The sequence below is a fragment of the Pseudophryne corroboree genome, chromosome 4, assembly GCF_028390025.1.
Source record: "Pseudophryne corroboree isolate aPseCor3 chromosome 4, aPseCor3.hap2, whole genome shotgun sequence".
NCBI classification, from domain to species: domain Eukaryota; kingdom Metazoa; phylum Chordata; class Amphibia; order Anura; family Myobatrachidae; genus Pseudophryne; species Pseudophryne corroboree.
This window is the reverse complement of record NC_086447.1, coordinates 269,593,777-269,615,078: the sequence shown is the minus strand read 5'-3', so window position 1 is coordinate 269,615,078 and position 21,302 is coordinate 269,593,777. Positions and strand designations below refer to the sequence as shown.

The 21,302-nt window shown below is 45.2% G+C and overlaps 1 protein-coding gene across 2 annotated transcripts in view; it reads right to left on the bottom strand.

The window, feature by feature from the left end:
• The window catches only part of KCNAB1 (potassium voltage-gated channel subfamily A regulatory beta subunit 1), a 698,577-nt gene that overhangs the window by 183,287 nt on the left and 493,988 nt on the right, over positions 1-21,302 (bottom strand). For both annotated transcript variants that reach the window (XM_063916117.1, XM_063916118.1), the window contains exon 4: positions 3,650-3,729. In XM_063916117.1, the coding sequence (XP_063772187.1) occupies positions 3,650-3,729 (80 nt within the window). The remainder of the gene's footprint in view (positions 1-3,649; positions 3,730-21,302) is intronic.

Below are 21,302 nucleotides of genomic sequence, written 5' to 3'. Positions count from 1 at the left end.
TCATACAGGGGGCGTGGTCAGTTACGCCCCCTGTACAGTAGTAGCGCCGCTGAAATTATGTGCGGTGCGCGATTACGTCATCGCGCACCGCACAGTAAAGGTCCTCTCCACGAAGGGAAACTAGACGCGTAGCAGCGGCAGCGGGACACAGCGGGCAGCGGGGGGCACAGCAGCAGCGGATCTTGCCCTGGTGCGGCGCCCTCCGGAAGGCGGAGCCCCGGGCAAAATTCCTGCTTGCCCGTGGCAAGATCCGCTACTGATTGTGCATACCCCCCAATATGACCCCAGGAGGGACAAAATGCTCTGCTCCTGGACTTCCCTCTTACTATATGATTGGCATCACCTGTGTTGAACTATTTAATTGATAAGAAAGGTATTTCAACAATAATGATTGCAAACATAACTGAAGAGGGAGGTCCAGCTAGAGAGCCTTTGTCCCTCCTGTAATGGGTCATGTTGGGAGGTATGGATTGTGTATATTAAATCTAAGACATTGGTGTATATTAAATTTAAACTAATGGTTTAATAATGCCTGGGTACTCTTTATAGGTCCACCTAATTGAGAAACAACTATTTTATAAAGTTTTCATGTAGCAGTACACAGACAACTTAACCTTAAAATAACATAGAAAAATAAAATCTATAATTTATCTTGTCATTTGCAAGAACAGCAGCAGCCTCTGTAGTACTTACACACTGGGGCATGACCTTCTGGGATGCAATCACACGGTGAAGGGTCGCGCGCGTACTGTTGCTACTGCACGTGTGCCGACCCTCTGAATGTGGCCAATGCGTTCAGGTCTGAATAAGGCCCTATATTTTAGTACTCTGATTAGTTACTTACTTTGGTACTCACTCTTCACTACTGCACTTTATATTCTAATGCATTATAACAACCATTCACCAATTTACCAATTCAGTTATATCATTCTATAGCATACTCCTTTCTACCGTCTAACACATCTTTCCCTCTTCCCAGCCATTACTACCCATATTTATTCATTTGTATCTAATATCTCACAAATTCCTCTGTACTGTGTGTGAAAACTGCGGCATCAGACATAACTCCATCTATATATTTAATCGGCTAAGCAATTTTACTTTTTTTTGTGAGAGCAACTACTCCACAATAACAACACTGATTTTGATGGTTCAGGTGTCATTTGATAGGGCGTGTGATATGTGCAATAAGGTTGCAGAACTTTGAAAATTGGTCAAGTTGTTGAAGCACAACGCATCAAATTTGTGATATTTTCCCATACAAAAAGCAATAAGTAGGGACACATGCTTTTTCCCTTTGGGTTGTAAATTCCAGCAATGCCCCTTGCCAAATTTTGCCTGCCCTGTATTCAGTTGATATAATAAATCCTTTCTAACACTGGGCCTAATTCAGAGTTGATCGCAGCAGCAAATTTGTTAGCAGTTGGGCAAAACCATGTGCACTGCAGGGGAAGGGGCAGATGTAACATGTGCAGAGAGAGTTAGATTTGGGTGGGGTGTGTTCAAACTGAAATCTAAATTGCAGTGTAAAAATAAAGCAGCCAGTATTTACTCTGCACAGCAACAAAATAACCCACCCAAATCTAACTCTCTCTGCAAATGTTATATCTGCCCCACCTGCAGTGCACATAGTTTTGCCCAACTGCTAACAAATGTTTTGCTGCGATCAACTCTGAATTACCCCCACCATCGGGATACAGTAAACTATCGGGATACAGTAAACTTTAGATGGACACTTTTGGGATACAGTAAACTGTTAGGATACAGTAAACTATACAAGAACACCTTTGGGTTACAGCAACATTTTTGGATACAGTTTACTGTCAAGATACCGTAAACTGTTGTGATACAATAAACTTTCGATGAACGCATTGTAGAACACACAATCAATTTTTGTTTGCTTGATTTCGGGCAACGTGGTTAACTAGTTCACATTAATCCACTAACTCAGTCTCACCTATGCCATCGCTTACTCTAAAACAATTATGTTATCTCTCTTATGCTCATAACTTTACTATATTTCATCTTACTATTATCATTTATCACTATGCTCATAACAATATATATCGATGCAATCCATAGTTATCTTATGATTAAATATACTAGCAATTTACAATATCACTTGTCTGTTTGCATGTATAATACTTTACTCTGCATTAGTTGAATTCTCTTGAGCACTTTTTTCTAAAGGGGCCCATACATCTGCAATTGCAATTTATTGTTTCACAAACCCCAGATTCCCCCCCCCCCAGATTTATTGTTTTTACACCCCACCCAAATCTATCTCTCTCTGCACATGTTATATCTGCCTCCCCTGCAGTGCACATGGTTTTGCCCAACTGCTAACAAAGTTCCTGCTGCGATCAACTCAGAATTACCCCCAGAGTTAAATAGCGATGGGAATTAGCTCCCAGGGCTATTCAATACAGCGCATTGTGACACCTGAAGACGGGATTTCTTCTCGCACCCTCGGAGGGGTGCGAGCAGAAATCCACCAAAAGAGGCGATGCGATGCTGATTTCTGCCCATAGCGTGGTGGAAACAGCATCGCAATGGGCACTTAAGAGAATGCCGGTTCTCCCGACAAAGACCCTGTTTAATCCGGGAGAACGGCATTCTCCAAGTTACATTGCACTGTATTGAATAGCCCCGGGAGCTAATTCCCGGCGCCATTCAACTCTCTTAGAATTGAATCGTGCCCCATCTGACTTTGCCCATACATTACAGATATTTTTTTAATGATTTGCAGATAATTTTCAGTTAAAGAGATCTGCCAATCATTTTACTAGAAACGGTCTGCAGATCTGTTGATGGTTGCCCATACACTAGCAATCTGCAATCCCTATTGATCTGTGAAATGAAACATGATGAAAAACCTGATTTAACAATCCCAATCAATTTGTGGCAGACATCTGCGATCTGTGAACCCCAAACATTGCAGATTTATTAGCACAATCATCTGTAAAACGTCAGATTGTCCCAATTTGTCTGTATGGGCCCCTTAACATGGATAAAATGCTTGTCTATGCATTTATTACAGAATTATTGCAAATCTTTATATTTTCCAGTTATGTCATGTTACCAAAAACAATACAGTAATTATAATAATTTATCGGTAATCTATATAATACATTTTGAAATTAAATTAAATGAATGTATCACTTATTATTTTATTTATACTTAAAACCAGTAAAAAGTCAATTACATTTAATTACTTTCTTTTATTCTGTTATTTGCTTGGCAAATTTTTAAAAGCTACAAAAATGTGCTTCTAAATTAAAGTTAGTATCTACATGATAAAATCAATGCTGCATACTGGCTGTGACTGCCTGACACTAGAACGCTGCACACACATTAAGGGAGGAATTCAAATGTTTGAAAAGTCGGTTGGGTGTCTGTTTTTTCCTGTTTATTAGATATGGAAAAACAGACAACCAACTGAATTTTCAAACAATTGAATATCCCCCTAAGAGTTTACTGCATAGAATATTCAGTTGTTGTAGGAGGATCTACATTAGAATGCAGTACAAGTGTTACATTATGTCCCATAATTACATAACATAAGAACTCAAACCTCTTCCGTGTAATAAGACAGTTACAAAGAACATAACTGTTTATGTGTTTTGTGCATCTGAAAACACACACTCACTTTCCAGCCGCATAGACCTCTGCTGTGTCAAAGAGGTTTACTCCATTTTCATATGCAATGGTCATTAGCTGCTCGGCCACCTGTCAAACAACAAAACTGAACATAAAAACATGTATACATTTTCACTGTATTTCTAACTTGTGGAAACTGAAGTTGTGTTAGGACTCTCTCGAGTCTTGCACCACAGTAATTTAGGAGTCATGTTGGCAAACTCACTAAGTCACAAGTACTGTATGATGCTTCTGGGCATATGGATCTGTAAGTATCGTGTGTGGCAAAATGTATAGCCATTAGCCACTATATCATCATAGATGGGTCAAACATTAGGCCTAATTCAGACCTGATCGCAGCAGCAAATTTGTTCTCTAATAGGCGTAACCATGTGCACTGCAGGGGGAGGGGGGGGGGGGGACAGATATAACATGTGCAGAGAGAGTTAGATTTGGGTGGGTTATGTTGTTTCTGTGCAGGGTAAATACTGGCTGCTTTATTTTTACACTGCAATTTAGATTTCAGTTTGAACACACCCCACCCAAATCTAACTCTCTCTCTGCACATCTTATATCTGCCTCCCCTGCAGTGCACATGGTTTTGTCCATTAGACAAAAGGGACGCCGGGTCCCTCCTGTGTTTTTCCGGACACTCCCTAGAAACGGTCAGTAGCCACCCACAAACGGCCTCTTTCTGACAATCTCCGTGCATTTGCCGGTGCAATCGGATTTTTAGCACCATCCCGTCGCTGACCGTCGCACCTGCGCATTGTGGTGCATACGCATGCGCAGTTCAGACCTGATCACCAGATATAACATGTGCAGAGAGAGTTCAATTTGGGTGGGTTATGTTGTTTCTGTGCAGGGTAAATACTGGCTGCTTTACTTTTACACTGCAATTTAGATTTCAGTTTGAACACACCCCACCCAAATCTAACTCTCTCTGCAAATCTTATATCTGCCCCCCCTGCAGTGCACATGGTTTTGCCCATTAGAGGAAGAGTCTGCTTTTGCGATCAACCTTAAATTAGGCCCATAGGCTGTATGTATTATGTAATTGTCTGTCTTTATTATACATATAGGCTGCATGTATTATACATATAATTGTCTGGCTTTATTATACATATAGGCTGTATGTATTATACATATAATTGCCTCGCTTTAATATACATATAGGCTGTATGTATTATACATACTGTATTGTCTGGCTGTATTATAAATATACATACGCTGTATGTACTATACATATAGGCTGGCTGTATAATACACATATAGGCTGTATATACTGTACATATAGGCAGATTGTATTATACATATAGTCTGTATGCATTATACATATTGTCTGGCTGTATTATACATATAGGCTGTATGTATACATGTTGTATAGACTGTATGTATTCATATAGGCTGCCTGTATTGCAGATATAGGCAGACTGTAGCATACATATATTATTAGCAGCTGTTTAATATAAACAACCTTTTATAGTGAATTTTGGTGTTGTTCAATATAATTAGGCAATTTTAGGTACATTGGCCCTTTAATGCATACATACACTGGCGTTTCTATAATGGGTGCAGTGTGTGCGGTGCACACGGGCCCCTGAGTCCAGAGGGGTCCCCTGAGTCCAGAGGGGGCCCCCACCGCACACACTGCACCCATTTTCTAAATACTCACCCCTCCGGAGTCCCGTGACGACGTCCACGGCGGTATTAAAACTCTGTGAAAATGTCCCAGCGGCCATTTTCACGGAGTTCTGCGCATGCCTAGTAGAGAAATCTCAGGGAAAATGGCCGCCGCGCCATTTTCCCGGATATCTGCGCATGCGCATTAGAGACTGAGCGCTACCGGCAGAGAGGAGGGGGCCCGAATGGAGGAGGCTGCACCCGGGCCTCCTCCTCTCTTAAAGCGCCCCTGCATACATATTACATAATACATATTAATAAAACAATTACCCAAGCCCAGGTAAATTCAGTAATGAAGTAAAGGGGCCCATACATCAGCAATCACAATTTATTGTTTCACAGACCCTGAGATTTATTTTTCCCCAGATATATTGTTCCCCCAATCCATTTGACATTATACCTAATTTTCATTTAATTGCATATCATTTTCAGTTAATAAACAGATCTACCAATCTTGAAAGACTCATCAGCATAGGCATTTCTAAAATGAGTGCAGTGTGTGTGGTGCACATGGGCCCCTAGGTCCAGGGGAGGGTAGGCCCACACCGCACTCACTGCGTCCATATAATATACTTACCCCTCCAAAATCCTGCGGCGGCCATTTCCGAGTGATTTGCGCATGCACACTAGAGTTGTCACCGGGAACAAGGCGTGGGCGCCATGTTCCCGGAGACCTGCGCATGCACAGTAGACTCTGGCATTATGCCAAAGTCTAGTAGCTCCCGGGGAGGAGGAGGCCTGCAGCGGATGCTGTACGCGGCTCCCCTCCTCTCTCAAAACGCCCCTGCTCATCAGTTTACTAGAAACGGTCTGCAGAGCAACTAATTGTTACCTATAAACTAGCAATCTACAGTCCCAATTGATCTGTGAATTTAAATATGTTGAAAAACCTCATTTTACAATCCCAATCAATTTGTGCCCAAAATCTGCGATCTGTAAACTCTATATATTGTAGATGTATTGACACAATCATCTGCAAAACATCCGATTGTCCCAATTGATTGCTGATGTGTGGGCGCCTTAAGTGGCAAATATGGCATCGGTCAGCTTGATACTACAGTATGGGCATCTTTAGTAAAAGAGAACATTAGAGCAATACTTACTGATGCTAACATCCTCTATCCCAGTGGTCCTCAACCTCGAGTACCCCCAACAGTTTATGTTTTCCAGGTCACCTAGCAGTTGAACAGGTGTATTCATTACTCACTGACACATTATAAAAGACCCACAGGTGGAGCAAATTATTTCACTTGAAATCCTGTGAGGAGACCTGGAAAACATGAACTGTTGGAGGTACTTGAAGACCGAGGTTGAGAACCACTGCTCTATCCCACAGGTTCTCAAACTCGGTCCTCAGGAGCACACACAGTGCATGTTTTGCAGGTAACCCAGCAGATGCACAGGTGTATTCCTTACTCTCTGACCCATTTTAAAAGATCCACAGGTGGTGCTACTTATTTCACTTGTGAATCTGTGAGTAGATCTGCAAAACATGCACTGTGTGGGGTCCTGAGGACTGAGTTTGAGAACCTGTGCTCTATCCAGATAAGCAAAAGTGCACCTTCAGGGCCTGGTGCTGAGTTGGAGGTAATCAGGCATATGTTTACTGCCTCACAGAACTTTACCTGCATGCAAACACCCTATGCTAGCCCTGGTACACGTCTTCACTCGTAAATGGAGATTCAATTAAAATGCTAATGACTCCGCAACACCAGTACTTCCAGAGTTCCAGAGCACATGTGGTGTGAAACGTGCACGTTACTCTCTCAAACAGACATATTGTAGCTGAGCATAAGCCCCTTTACGTAGAAATCATTAATATCATTACCAGATTAAATAAACAAACAAACAAACCAGTTTTACTATCATATTTAATGCAATAAGATTACACTGGAAAATAATGCTTATTTTAATACATCTAAATATAAACAGTTCATATTAAAGTTGTTTCGCATATGGTCTCTTGGGAGAAATGAGTGATGACCTGGAGACTGACACAAGTAATAAATGTTTATGAGTGGATGACTGATTGATGCTGAGGAATTATGATAACTTCCCAGAGACAGCAAAGCACTTGTCATTTTTGCTTGCAACAAATCTCTGACAAGACAAACCATTCTAGTTCTTCTCTCTGTAGATCTGACTGACCTAAACAACATCTGGAAACTTGTTTCCAAGAGTCATCAGATGGGTTTGCCTGAAGCCAACATCAAGTTGTGAAGATGTGATCATAGCGATGAATTGTTACTGGAATTAAACAGCTATTTTAAATAAACATTGTCATCAAAATATGATATACAGTTGCTGTGTAAAATTAAATAGAAGTGTAATTAGCAACTTATGTCATGTGAAAAATAGGATTTTAATTACCTACCGGTAAATCCTTTTCTTGTACTCCGTAGAGGATACTGGGAATCCATTTAGTACCATGGGGTATAGACAGGTCCACTAGGAACCTTGGGCACTTTAAGAATTTGATAGTGTGCACTGGCTCCTCCCTCTATGCCCCTCCTACCAGACTCAGTCTAGGAAACTGTGCCCGAGGAGACGGACATACTTTGAGAGAAGGCTAGATAAGGAAAGTGGTGAGATTACGAACCAGCACACAGAACAATAGGAAAGCCATGCTAACCTAACTTTGAAACATGAACAGCAACAGCTGAACAAACCAGAATACTTAACCAAGTAACAATGCAGGAAGAGCGAAGCACCGGGTGGGCGCCCAGTATACTTTACGGACTACGAGAAAAGGATTTACTGGTAGGTAATTAAAATCCTATTTTCTCTTACATCCTAGAGGATACTGGGAATCCATTTAGTACCATGGGGAAGTACCAAATCTCCCCAAACCGGGTGAGAGAGTGCTGAGGTTCCTGCAGAACTGATTGACCAAACTGAAAGTTCTCAGAGGCCAAAGTATCAAACTTGTAGAACTTTGCAAACGTGTTCGAACCTGACCAAGTAGCTGCTTGGCAGAGCTGTAAAGCCGAGACACCATGGGCAGCCACCCAAGAAGAACCCAATAACCTAGTAGAGTGGGCTTGTACAGATTTTGGAACCGACAAGCCTGCCGCGGAATAAGCATACTGGATAGTGAGCCTGATCAAGCGTACAATAGACTGCTTTGAAGCAGGACACCCAATTTTATTGGGATCATATAGAACAAACAGCGAGTCAGATTTCCTGTGACGAGCTGTTCTCTTTACATACACCTTCAAAGCCTTCACAACATCCAAAGACTTTGAAATAGCAGAGGTATCCGTCACTGCCGGAACCACAATAGGTTGGTTGATGTGAAAAGCGGACACCACCTTAGGAAGAAATAGCTGATGAGTTCTGAGTTCAGCTCTGTCCTCATGAAAAATTAAGTAGGGACTCTTGTGACACAACGCCCCTTGCTCTGACACACGTCTTGCTGAGGCCAAGACCAACAGTGTAAGGTACTTTACGTCAACCTCCTGTAATGGTTCAAACCAGTCCGATTGGAGGAATTGCAGCACCAAATTGCAATCCCAAGGTGCCGTGGGAGGCACAAAGGGAGGCTGGATGTGCAGAACACCTTTCAAAAACGTCTGGCCCTCAGAGAGAGACACCAATTGTTTCTGAAAGTAAATAGACAAGGCCAAAATTTGGACTTTAATGGAGCCTAGGCGTAGGCCCACATCCACTCCCGACTGCAGAAAAAGCAGGAGACGTCCCAGATGAAATTCCACCACAGAATATTGTCTGGTTTCACACCAAGAGACATACTTCTTCCATATACAGTGGCAATGCTTAGACATTACCCCCTTCCTGGCTTGGATCATAGTCGGGATGACTTTGTCAGGAATCCCTCTTCTGGCTAGAATGAGCCTTTCAACTTCCATGTCGTTAAACGGAAATGCGGTAAGTTTTGATAGACAAATGGGCCCTGTTGCAGAAGATCCTCGCGAAGAGGTAGAGGCCACGCATCTTTGACCGGCATCTCAAGATGATCCACGTACCAGGCCCTTCAAGGCTAGTCTGGAGCAATGAGGATTGCTTGAACCTTTTCCCTTTTTATTCTCTTTAGAATTCTTGGGATCAGAGGAAGTGGAGGAAACACGTACACCACCTGGTAAACCCACGGAGTTGTCAGAGCATCTACCGTCACTACTTGCGGGTCTCTCGACCTGGAACAATACCGCTTGAGCTTCTTGTTGAGTCAAGAGGCCATCATGTCGATCTGTGGCTATCCCCATCGACGTGTCAACTACTGAAACACCTCCTGGTGGAGGTACCACTCCGCCGGGTGTAGGTCGTGTCTGCTGAGGAAGTCTGCTTCCCAGTTGTCTACTCCCAGAATGAAGAATTCTTGACACCTCTGACATTGCTGCTCTGCTTATCGTTCCGCCCTGTTGGTTTATGTATGTTACCGCCGTTACATTGTCTGACTGGACTTGAATGGCCTGATTCCAAAGTAGAGAGGAGGCCTGCAGAAGGGCGTTGTAGATTGCCCTGAGTTCCAAGATGTTTATTGGAATGATGACTTCCCAACTTGACCATCTTCCTTGAAACTGCACCCCCTGGGTGACTGCTCCCCAACCTCTGAGTCTTGCGTCTGTGGTTAGCAGAATCCAATTCTGAATCCTGAGCCTCCGACCCTCGATGAGGTGAGAAGTCTGTAGCCACCACAGAAGGGAGATTCTAGCTTTTGGTGACAGACAGATCCTCTGGTGCATGTGAAGATGCGATCCGAACCATTTGTCCAACAGATCCAGCTGGAAGGGCTTTGCATGAAACCTTCCGTACTGAAGCACCTCGTAAAAGGCCACCATTTTCCCCAGAAGGTGAATGCACAGATGCACCGAGATCCGGGTTGGCTTCAGGACAGCCCGAACCATCGACTGGATTTCCATAGCCTTCTCCAAGGGAAGAAACACTCTCTGAGACTCAAGAAAGAATGCCTCTGAGTCGGTTCCAGGTGAGATTTTGGTAAGTTCAGAGTCCACCCGTGATCCAGAAGTAGTCTGGTTGAGAGGCAATGCCTCTCATCTCTGCGATCACCTTGGTGAACACTCTCGGTGCCGTGGAGAGACCAAATGGCAGGGCCTGGAACTGGTAGTGGCAGTCCTGCAGTGCAAACCGTAGATAAGCCTGATGAGGGGACCAGATCGGAATGTGAAGGTACGCATCCTTAATATCCAGAGACACTCCTCCTCTAGACCTAAGATCACCGCTCTCAGAGACTCCATGTTGAATTTCAACACTCGTAAACTTGTGGTTTAAAATCGGTCTTACCGGACAATCCGGTTTCGGTACTACAAACAAGTTGGAATAATATCCCTTGTTTTGCAGATGAGGTGGAACTGGAACAATTAACTGAGTCTGTACCAGTTTTTGAATGGGGCCCTGTAAGGTTATACTTGCTTCCTGTGAAACTGGTAAGCCTGATTTGAAGAATCTGTGAGGCGGGAGCTCCTGCAACTCCAGTCTTTAGCCCTGGGAAATAAGATCTATGACCCAGGGATCCTGGCATGATGTTGTCCATGTGTGACTGAAAAATGTCAGGCTCCCACCTGCCTGTCTTCCAGGCATCGCGGTCCACTGTCATACTGAAGGCTTTGAGGAAGCAGAGCTTGAGCTCTGCTCCTGTGAACCGGCAGTTGCTTGTTTTTGTGGTTTACCTCTAGCACCTCTGGTGGCTGTAGAAGAACCTCTGGTTTTGCCCTTAAACTTGGCAGTCCAAAAGGACTGTAGATTAGGCCCTGAGTAGGCCTTCCTGGCTGGGGGAGCTGCAGAAGGAAGATACGTGGACTTACCCGAAGTAGCTTTGGAGATCCATTTGTCTAGTTCATCTCCAAATAAGGCCTCTCCTGTGAAGGGTAGGCCTTCCACGCCTTTCCTGGAGTCCATGTCAGCAGTTCACTGGCATAACCATAAGCCTCTGCGTGCTGACACTGCCATAGCAGTGGTGCATGCATTAAGCAATCCTATTTCTTTTATGTCTTCCACTATAAAATTCGCAGAGTCCTGTATCTGTTGCAGGAGTAAAATAATCTCCCCTTGAGGCGAGGTACCTAACCCCTCAGTTAGGTTACCCAACCATTTGGCAATGGCCTTAGTAATCCACCCACATGCTATAGTTGGTCTCTGGGTCACCCCAGCAGCTGTATACAAAGATTTGAGAGTATTCTCAATTCTACGATCAGCCGTGTCTTTTAGGGAGGCTGCACCCTGGACAGGCAATACAATTTTCTGTGACAGCCTAGATACTGAGGCATCCACTATCGGTGGATTTTCCCATTTTTTCCTATCCTCAGGAGGAAAGGGAAAAGATGATATCAACCTTTTAGGGATTTGAAATTTCCTATCAGGATTAACCCACGGTTCTTCAAACAGGGTATTTAGTTCCTTTGACACAGGAAAAGTGGCTGAGGATTTCTTTTTTTATATTAAAATAATATTCCTCAGTCTCCTCTGTTACCTTATCAGGGATATGTAGAACTTCTCTGATAGCTTCTATGAGAGCTTCTATTCCCTGTGACAGAGTAGCCTCCCCCACCTCTGAGTCCACCTACCCCCCTTCCTCCATGTTTGATCCCTCATCATCAGAGTCAGACTGCAGGATATGGGCCAAAGGACACTTTTGCAGACAAATGGTAGGGGACTGGGACGCTGGTTTTGGTACTAAGTCTCTGTTCATAAACTCAGTCATCGATTTTCTTAAGTATTGCGTCTCTTTCTCATTGCGGGACAATTTAGTACAAATATTGGAAATCATTCCCCTAATGGAATCCAGCTAAGCTGGCTCTGTTCTGCTAGCTTGGGAGAGTGTACTGCACTGAGTACACTGCAGTGAACCCACTGGAGAAGAGGAACACTGTACCTTACATGAAACACACTCTTTGTCTGACATACTGTGACATTGACAACACACACACACACACACACACACACACACACACACACACACAAAAAGGTTAAATGCACAATTAACCCACAAAGAGCCCTTCAAGAGAGACACAGAGATAGTCTGGAGCCAGCACACAGCGCCCTTACTGATAATGCCAAGCTTAGCCGGGTCGCAGACTAAGTACCCAGATTGGGGACTTAGTACACTAGTAAGCGCTCCCCCCTGCTATGACCCCCTGGTACTACTGAGGTCAGCATCTGTGTCCACTGCAGAGGGAATATGGCACTGGTGAGCTGCTGGATCCGCTCATAGTGAATCCGTGCCCCTTCAATGGCGCGGTCTTCCCGCTTTTTTATACTGGCTGAGGTAATTTTAGTGCTTAAAATGGAGTCAGACGCCTTTTAAGTCTGTAATGCCAGTCTGGGTACTGTGTACACCCATAGTATACTTAAACTCAGGGGGTCAATCTGACCTGATCGCTCGCTCCCTCAAAAGTGGTGCATCCGCACTGTGTACTGAGTCTGGAGACCCAGCCGCCCCACGTAGAAGCTGTGCATCTCCGTACCCTCATGCCGCCATAATGGCCGTTGACCCACTATCCGGGACGCTGGCTTAGTACTCACCACTCTTCTATCTTCTGGCTCTGTTAGGGGTGGCGGCGTGCTGCGGGAGTGTACGCTCGCCATGGTGGGGCTTGTGAATATTTCATTCAGGAGCTAGTGTCCTGTCAGCGGGGAACATGACCATTAACCCTTCAAGAGGTTGGGCCATTCCACCGCAAAGTCCCACGAAGCAGGCAGGCTGCTGCCATTCAGACCTGCCTGAAAATAACAAACATACAAAATAAATGCAGAAAACTCTTCAGGAGCTTCCAGCGATGTGACCGGCTCCTCCGGGCACCTTTTCTAAACTGAGTCTGGTAGGAGGAGCATGGAGGTAGGAGCCAGCGCACACTATCAAATTCTTAAATTGCCCATGGCTCCTAGTGGACCCGTCTATACCCCATGGTACTAAATGGATTCCCAGTATCCTCTAGGACGTAAGAGAAACAATGTTTCTTTCAAACTGTAGATGCCAATGCTGTTTACTGACTGTGTTTGGCTGATGGCTAGATCTATCTGCCTAGGGGGAAAGTGCTCTATAAAATAAGAATTTTCTTACCGATAATTCTATTTCTCGTAGTCCATAGTGGATGCTGGGGACTCCGTAAGGACCATGGGGAATAGCGGCTCCGCAGGAGACTGGGCACATCTAAAGAAAGCTTTAGGACTATCTGGTGTGCACTGGCTCCTCCCCCTATGACCCTCCTCCAAGCCTCAGTTAGGATACTGTGCCCGGACGAGCGTACACAATAAGGAAGGATCTTGAATCCCGGGTAAGACTCATACCAGCCACACCAATCACACCGTACAACTTGTGATCTGAACCCAGTTAACAGCATGATAACAGAGGAGCCTCTAGAAAAGATGGCTCACTACAGCAATAACCCGATTTTTTTGGTAACAATAACTATGTACCAGTATTGCAGACAATCCGCACTTGGGATGGGCGCCCAGCATCCACTACGGACTACGAGAAATAGAATTATCGGTAAGTAAATTCTTATTTTCTCTAACGTCCTAAGTGGATGCTGGGGACTCCGTAAGGACCATGGGGATTATACCAAAGCTCCCAAACGGGCGGGAGAGTGCGGATGACTCTGCAGCACCAAATGAGAGAACTCCAGGTCCTCCTCAGCCAGGGTATCAATTTTGTAGAATTTTACAAACGTATTTGCTCCTGACCAAGTAGCTGCTCGGCAAAGTTGTAAAGCCGAGACCCCTCGGGCAGCCGCCCAAGATGAGCCCACCTTCCTTGTGGAGTGGGCATTTACAGATTTTTGGCTGTAGCAGGCCTGCCACCGAATGTGCAAGCTGAATTGTACTACAAATCCAACGAGCAATAGTCTGCTTAGAAGCAGGAGCACCCAGCTTGTTGGGTGCATACAGTAACAGGATAAACAGCGAGTCAGTTTTCCTGACTCCAGCCGTCCTGGAAACATATATTTTCAGGGCCCTGACAACGTCTAGCAACTTGGAGTCCTCCAAGTCCCTAGTAGCCGCAGGCACCACAATAGGTTGGTTCAGGTAAAACGCTGAAACCTTAAAAATTGTGTTTGTTGCAAAGAGGCAACAAAGAGAATGGATTGCTTTTTGGAGCACTCTTTTTTAACAATTTTTATGCAAATCAATTTGATATGATTATAAGAGTTAAAACGTAACCTTTAATCAATACTCCTAAAATAAAAGGGGGTTGTTAGTCAGTAACATATATTTCCAATGAAGGTATCAATCCGAAAACGCTGAAACCACCTTAGGGAGAAACTGAGGACGAGTCCTCAATTCCGCCCTGTCCGAATGGAAAATCAGATAAGGGCTTTTACAGGATAAAGCCGCCAATTCTGACACGCGCCTGGCCCAGGCCAGGGCCAACAGCATGACCACTTTCCAAGTGAGATATTTTAACTCCACAGATTTAAGTGGTTCAAATCAATGTGACTTTTGGAACCCAAAAACTACATTGAGATCCCAAAGTGCCACTGATGGCACAAAAGGAGGCTGTATATGCAGTACCCCTTTTACAAACGTCTGAACTTCAGGGACTGAAGCTAGTTCTTTTTGGAAGAAAATTGACAGGGCTGAAATTTGAACCTTAATGGACCCCAATTTCAGGCCCATAGACACTCCTGTTTGCAGGAAATGTAGGAAACGACCCAGTTGAATTTCCTCCGTCGGGCCTTACTGGCCTCGCACCACGCAACATATTTTCGCCAAATGCGGTGATAATGTTTTGCGGTTACATCCTTCCTGGCTTTGATCAGGATAGGGATGACTTCATCCGGAATGCCTTTTCAGGATCCGGCGTTCAACCGCCATGCCGTCAAACGCAGCCGCGGTAAGTCTTGGAACAGACAGGGTCCTTGCTGGAGCAGGTCCCTTCTTAGAGGTAGAGGCCACGGATCCTCCGTGAGCATCTCTTGAAGTTCCGGTTACCAAGTCCTTCTTGGCCAATCCGGAGCCAGGAATATAGTGCTTACTCCTCTCCATCTTATCAATCTCAGTACCTTGGGTATGAGAGGCAGAGGAGGGAACACATACACTGACTGGTACACCCACGGTGTTACCAGAACGTCTACAGCTATTGCCTGAGGGTCCCTTGACCTGGTGCAATACCTGTCGAGTTTTTCCCAACGGTTTATAATCATGTGGAAGACTTCTGGGTGAAGTCCCCACTCTCCCGGGTGGAGGTCGTGCTGAGGAAGTCTGCTTCCCAGTTGTCCACTCCCGGAATGAATACTGCTGACAGTGCTATCACATGATTTTCCGACCAGCGAAGAATCCTTGCAGCTTCTGCCATTGCCCTCCTGCTTCTTGTGCCACCCTGTCTGTTTACGTGGGTGACTACCGTGATGTTGTCCGACTGGATCAACACCGGCTGACCTTGAATCAGAGGTCTTGCTAAGCTTAGAGCATTGTAAATGGCCCTTAGCTTCAGGATATTTATGTGAAGTGATATCTCCAGACTTGACCATAAGCCCTGGATATTCCTTCCCTGTGTGACTGCTCCCCAGCCTCGTAGGCTGGCATCCGTGGTCACCAGGACCCAGTCCTGAATGCCGAATCTGCGGCCCTCTAGAAGATGAGCACTCTGCAACCACCACAGGAGGGACACCCTTGTCCTTGGTGACAGGGTTATCCGCTGATGCATCTGAAGATGCGACCCGGACCATTTGTCCAGCAGGTCCCACTGGAAAGTTATTGCGTGGAATCTGCCAAATGGGATTGCTTCGTAGGAAGCCACCATTTTACCCAGAACCCTTGTGCATTGATGCACTGAGACTTGGCTCGGTTTTAGGAGGTTCCTGACTAGCTCGGATAACTCCCTGGCTTTCTCCTCTGGGAGAAAAGCCTTTTTCTGGACTGTGTCCAGGATCATCCCTAGGAACAGAAGACAAGTCGTCGGAACCAGCTGCGATTTTGGAATATTGAGAATCCAATCGTGCTGCCGCAACACTACCTGAAATAGTGCTACACCGACCTCCAACTGTTCCCTGGATCTTACCCTTATCAGGGAATCGTCCAAGTAAAGGATAACTAAAATTCCCTTCCTTCGAAGGAATATCATAATTTCGGCCATTACCTTGGTAAAGACCCGGGGTGCCGTGGACCATCCATACGGCAGCGTCTGAACTGATAGTGACAGTTCTGTACCATAAACCTGAGGTACCCTTGATGAGAAGGGTAAATTTTGACATGAAGGTAAGCATCCTTGATGTCTCGAGACATCATGTAGTCCCCTTCTTCCAGGTTTGCAATCACTGCTCTGAGTGACTCAATCTTGAATTTGAACCTCTGTATGTAAGTGTTCAAAGATTTTAGATTTAGAATCGGTCTCAACGAGCCGTCCGGCTTCGGTACCACAACAGTGTGGAATAATACCCCGTTCCCTGTTGCAGGAGGGGTACCTTGTTATCACCTGCTGGGAATACAGCTTGTGAATGGCTTCCAAAACAGTCTCCCTGTCAGAAGGAGACATCGGTAAAGCCGACTTTAGGAAACGGCGAGGGGGAGACGTCTCGAATTCTAATTTGTACCCCTGAGATATCACCTGAAGGATCCAGGGGTCTACTTGCGAGTGAGCCCACTGCGCGCTGAAATTCATTGAGACGGGCCCCCCACCGTGCCTGATACTGCTTGTAAAGCCCTAGCGTACTGAGGGCTTGGCAGAGGCGGGAGAGGGTTTCTGTTCCTGGGAACTGGCTGATTTCTGCAGCCTTTTTCCTCTCCCTCTGTCACGGGGCAGAAATGAGGAATCTTTTGCCCGCTTGTCCACGAAAAGACTGCGCCTGATAATACGGCGTCTTCTCATGTTGAGAGGCGACCTGGGGTACAAACGTGGATTTCCCAGCTGTTGCCGTGGCCACCAGGTCTGAAAGACCGACCCCAAATAACTCCTCCCTTTAATAAGGCAATACTTCCAAATGCCGTTTGGAATACGCATCACCTGACCACTGACGTGTCCATAACCCTCTACTGGTAGAAATGGACAACGCACTTAGACTTGATGCCAGTCGGCAAATATTCCGCTGTGCATCACGCATATATAGAAATGCATCTTTTAAATGCTCTATAGGCAAAAATATACTGTCCCTATCTAGGGTATCAATATTTTCAGTCAGGGAATCCAACCACGCCAACCCAGCACTGCACATCCAGGCTGAGGCGATTGCTGGTCGCAGTATAACACCAGTATGTGTGTAAATACATTTTAGGATACCCTCCTGCTTTCTATCAGCAGGATCCTTAAGGGCGGCCATCTCAGGAGAGGGTAGAGCCCTTACAAGCGTGTGAGCGCTTTATCCACCCTAGGGGGTGTTTCCCAACGCACCCTAACCTCTGGCGGGAAAGGATATAATGCCAATAACATTTTAGAAATTATCAGTTATCGGGGGAAACCCACGCATCATCACACACCTCATTTAATTTCTCAGATTCAGGAAAACTATAGGTAGTTTTTCCTCACCGAACATAATACCCCTTTTTGGTGGTACTCGTATTATCAGAAATGTGTAAAAACATTTTTCATTGCCTCAATCATGTAACGTGTGGCCCTACTGGAAGTCACATTTGTCTCTTCACCGTCGACACTGGAGTCAGTATCCGTGTCGGCGTCTATATCTGCCATCTGAGGTAACGGGCGCTTTAGAGCCCCTGACGGCCTATGAGACGTCTGGACAGGCACAAGCTGAGTAGCCGGCTGTCTCATGTCAACCGCTGTCTTTTACACAGAGCTGACACTGTCATGTAATTCCTTCCAACAGTTCATCCACTCAGGTGTCGACCCCCTAGGGGGTGACATCACTATTACAGGCAATCTGCTCCGTCTCCACATCATTTTTCTCCTCATACATGTCGACACGAATGTACCGACATACAGCACACACACAGGGAATGCTCTGATAGAGGACAGGACCCCACTAGCCCTTTGGGGAGACAGAGGGAGAGTTTGCCAGCACACACCAGAGCGCTATATATATACAGGGATAACCTTATATAAGTGTTTTTCCCCTTATAGCTGCTGTATCTTTAATACTGCGCGTAATTAGTGCCCCCCCTCTCTTTTATAACCCTTTCTGTAGTGTAGTGACTGCAGGGGAGAGACAGGGAGCTTCCCTCCAACGGAGCTGTGAGGGAAAATGGCGCCAGTGTGCTGAGGAGATAGGCTCCGCCCCCTTATCGGCGGCCTTATCTCCCGTTTTTCTATGTATTTTGGCAGGGGTTAAATGCATCCATATAGCCCAGGAGCTATATGTGATGCATTTTTTTGCCATCCAAGGTGTTTATTATTGCGTCTCAGGGCACTCCCCCCCAGCGCCCTGCACCCTCAGTGACCGGAGTGTGAAGTGTGCTGAGAGCAATGGCGCACAGCTGCAGTGCTGTGCACTACCTTGTTGAAGACAGGCCGTCTTCTGCCGCCGATTTTCCGGACCTCTTCTGCCTTCTGGCTCTGTAAGGGGGCCGGCGGCGCGGCTCTGGGACCCATCCAGGCTGGGCCTGTGATCGTCCCTCTGGAGCTAATGTCCAGTAGCCTAAGAAGCCCAATCCACTCTGCACGCAGGTGAGTTCGCTTCTTCTCCCCTTAGTCCCTCGATGCAGTGAGCCTGTTGCCAGCAAGTCTCACTGAAAATAAAAAACCTAAACTAAAACTTTCACTAAGAAGCTCAGGAGAGCCCCTAGTGTGCACCCTTCTCGTTCGGGCACAAAGATCTTACTGAGGCTTGGAGGAGGGTCATAGGGGGAGGAGCCAGTGCACACCAGATAGTCCTAAAGCTTTCTTTAGATGTGCCCAGTCTCCTGCGGAGCCGCTATTCCCCATGGTCCTTACGGAGTCCCCAGCATCCACTTAGGACGTTAGAGAAATAAAGTTGTTACTATTATTATTATTATTATTATTATTATTATTATTATTATATACCGCAATTAAACTGTGACACCCTCAGCCTTCAAAATATTAAAAACATGTTTTACAGATGTAAAGATGTTTAAGACTAGAGATGAGCGGGTTCGGTTCCTCGGAATCCGAACCCGCCCGAACTTCATGTTTTTTTTCACGGGTCCGAGCGACTCGGATCTTCCCGCCTTGCTCGGTTAACCCGAGCGCGCCCGAACGTCATCATGACGCTGTCGGATTCTCGCGAGGCTCGGATTCTATCGCGAGACTCGGATTCTATATAAGGAGCCGCGCGTCGCCGCCATTTTCACTCGTGCATTGAGATTGATAGGGAGAGGACGTGTCTGGCGTCCTCTCCATTAGAATAGAGATAGATTAGATAGAGAGAGAGAGATTGTGCAGAGTCGCAGACAGAGTTAGTTTACCACAGTCAGTGACCAGTGCAGTTGCTAGTTAACTTTTATTTAATATAATATATCCGTTCACTTCTCTCTGCTATATCCGTTCTCTGCCTGAAAAAAAAAACGATACACAGCACAGTCAGTCACACAGTGTGACTCAGTCTGTGTGCACTCAGCTCAGCCCAGTGTGCTGCACAGTCATCAATGTATAAATTAAAAGCTTATAATTAATTGTGGGGGAGACTGGGGAGCACTGCAGGTTGTTAGCAGGAGCCAGGAGTACAATTATATTAATTAACAGTGCACACTTTTGCTGCAGGAGTGGTGACCAGTGCCTGACCACCAGTATAGTATTGTTGTATACTACTAATATCTCTTTAAATATCAACCAGTCTATATTAGCAGCAGACACAGTACAGTGCGGTAGTTCACGGCTGTGGCTACCTCTGTGTCGGCACACGGCAGGCAGTCCGTCCGACCAGAATTGTATTATTTATTATTATATACCTACCACCTAACCGTGGTTTTTTTTTCATTCTTTATACCGTCATAGTGTCATCCTAATTGTTACGAGTATACTACTATCTCTTTATCAACCAGTGTACAGTGCGGTAGTTCACGGCTGTGGCTACCTCTGTGTCGGCACACGGCAGGCAGTCCGTCCGACCAGAATTGTATTATTTATTATTATATACCTACCACCTAACCGTGGTTTTTTTTTTCATTCTTTATACCGTCATAGTGTCATCCTAATTGTTACGAGTATACTACTATCTCTTTATCAACCAGTGTACAGTGCGGTAGTTCACGGCTGTGGCTACCTCTGTGTCGGCACACGGCAGGCAGTCCGTCCGACCAGAATTGTATTATTTATTATTATATACCTACCACCTAACCGTGGTTTTTTTTTTCATTCTTTATACCGTCATAGTGTCATCCTAATTGTTACGAGTATACTACTATCTCTTTATCAACCAGTGTACAGTGCGGTAGTTCACGGCTGTGGCTACCTCTGTGTCGGCACACGGCAGGCAGTCCGTCCGACCAGAATTGTATTATTTATTATTATATACCTACCACCTAACCGTGGTTTTTTTTTCATTCTTTATACCGTCATAGTGTCATCCTAATTGTTACGAGTATACTACTATCTCTTTATCAACCAGTGTACAGTGCGGTAGTTCACGGCTGTGGCTACCTCTGTGTCGGCACACGGCAGGCAGTCCGTCCGACCAGAATTGTATTATTTATTATTATATACCTACCACCTAACCGTGGTTTTTTTTTCATTCTTTATACCGTCATAGTGTCATCCTAATTGTTACGAGTATACTACTATCTCTTTATCAACCAGTGTACAGTGCGGTAGTTCACGGCTGTGGCTACCTCTGTGTCGGCACACGGCAGGCAGTCCGTCCGACCAGAATTGTATTATTTATTATTATATACCTACCACCTAACCGTGGTTTTTTTTTTCATTCTTTATACCGTCATAGTGTCATCCTAATTGTTACGAGTATACTACTATCTCTTTATCAACCAGTGTACAGTGCGGTAGTTCACGGCTGTGGCTACCTCTGTGTCGGCACACGGCAGGCAGTCCGTCCGACCAGAATTGTATTATTTATTATTATATACCTACCACCTAACCGTGGTTTTTTTTTTCATTCTTTATACCGTCATAGTGTCATCCTAATTGTTACGAGTATACTACT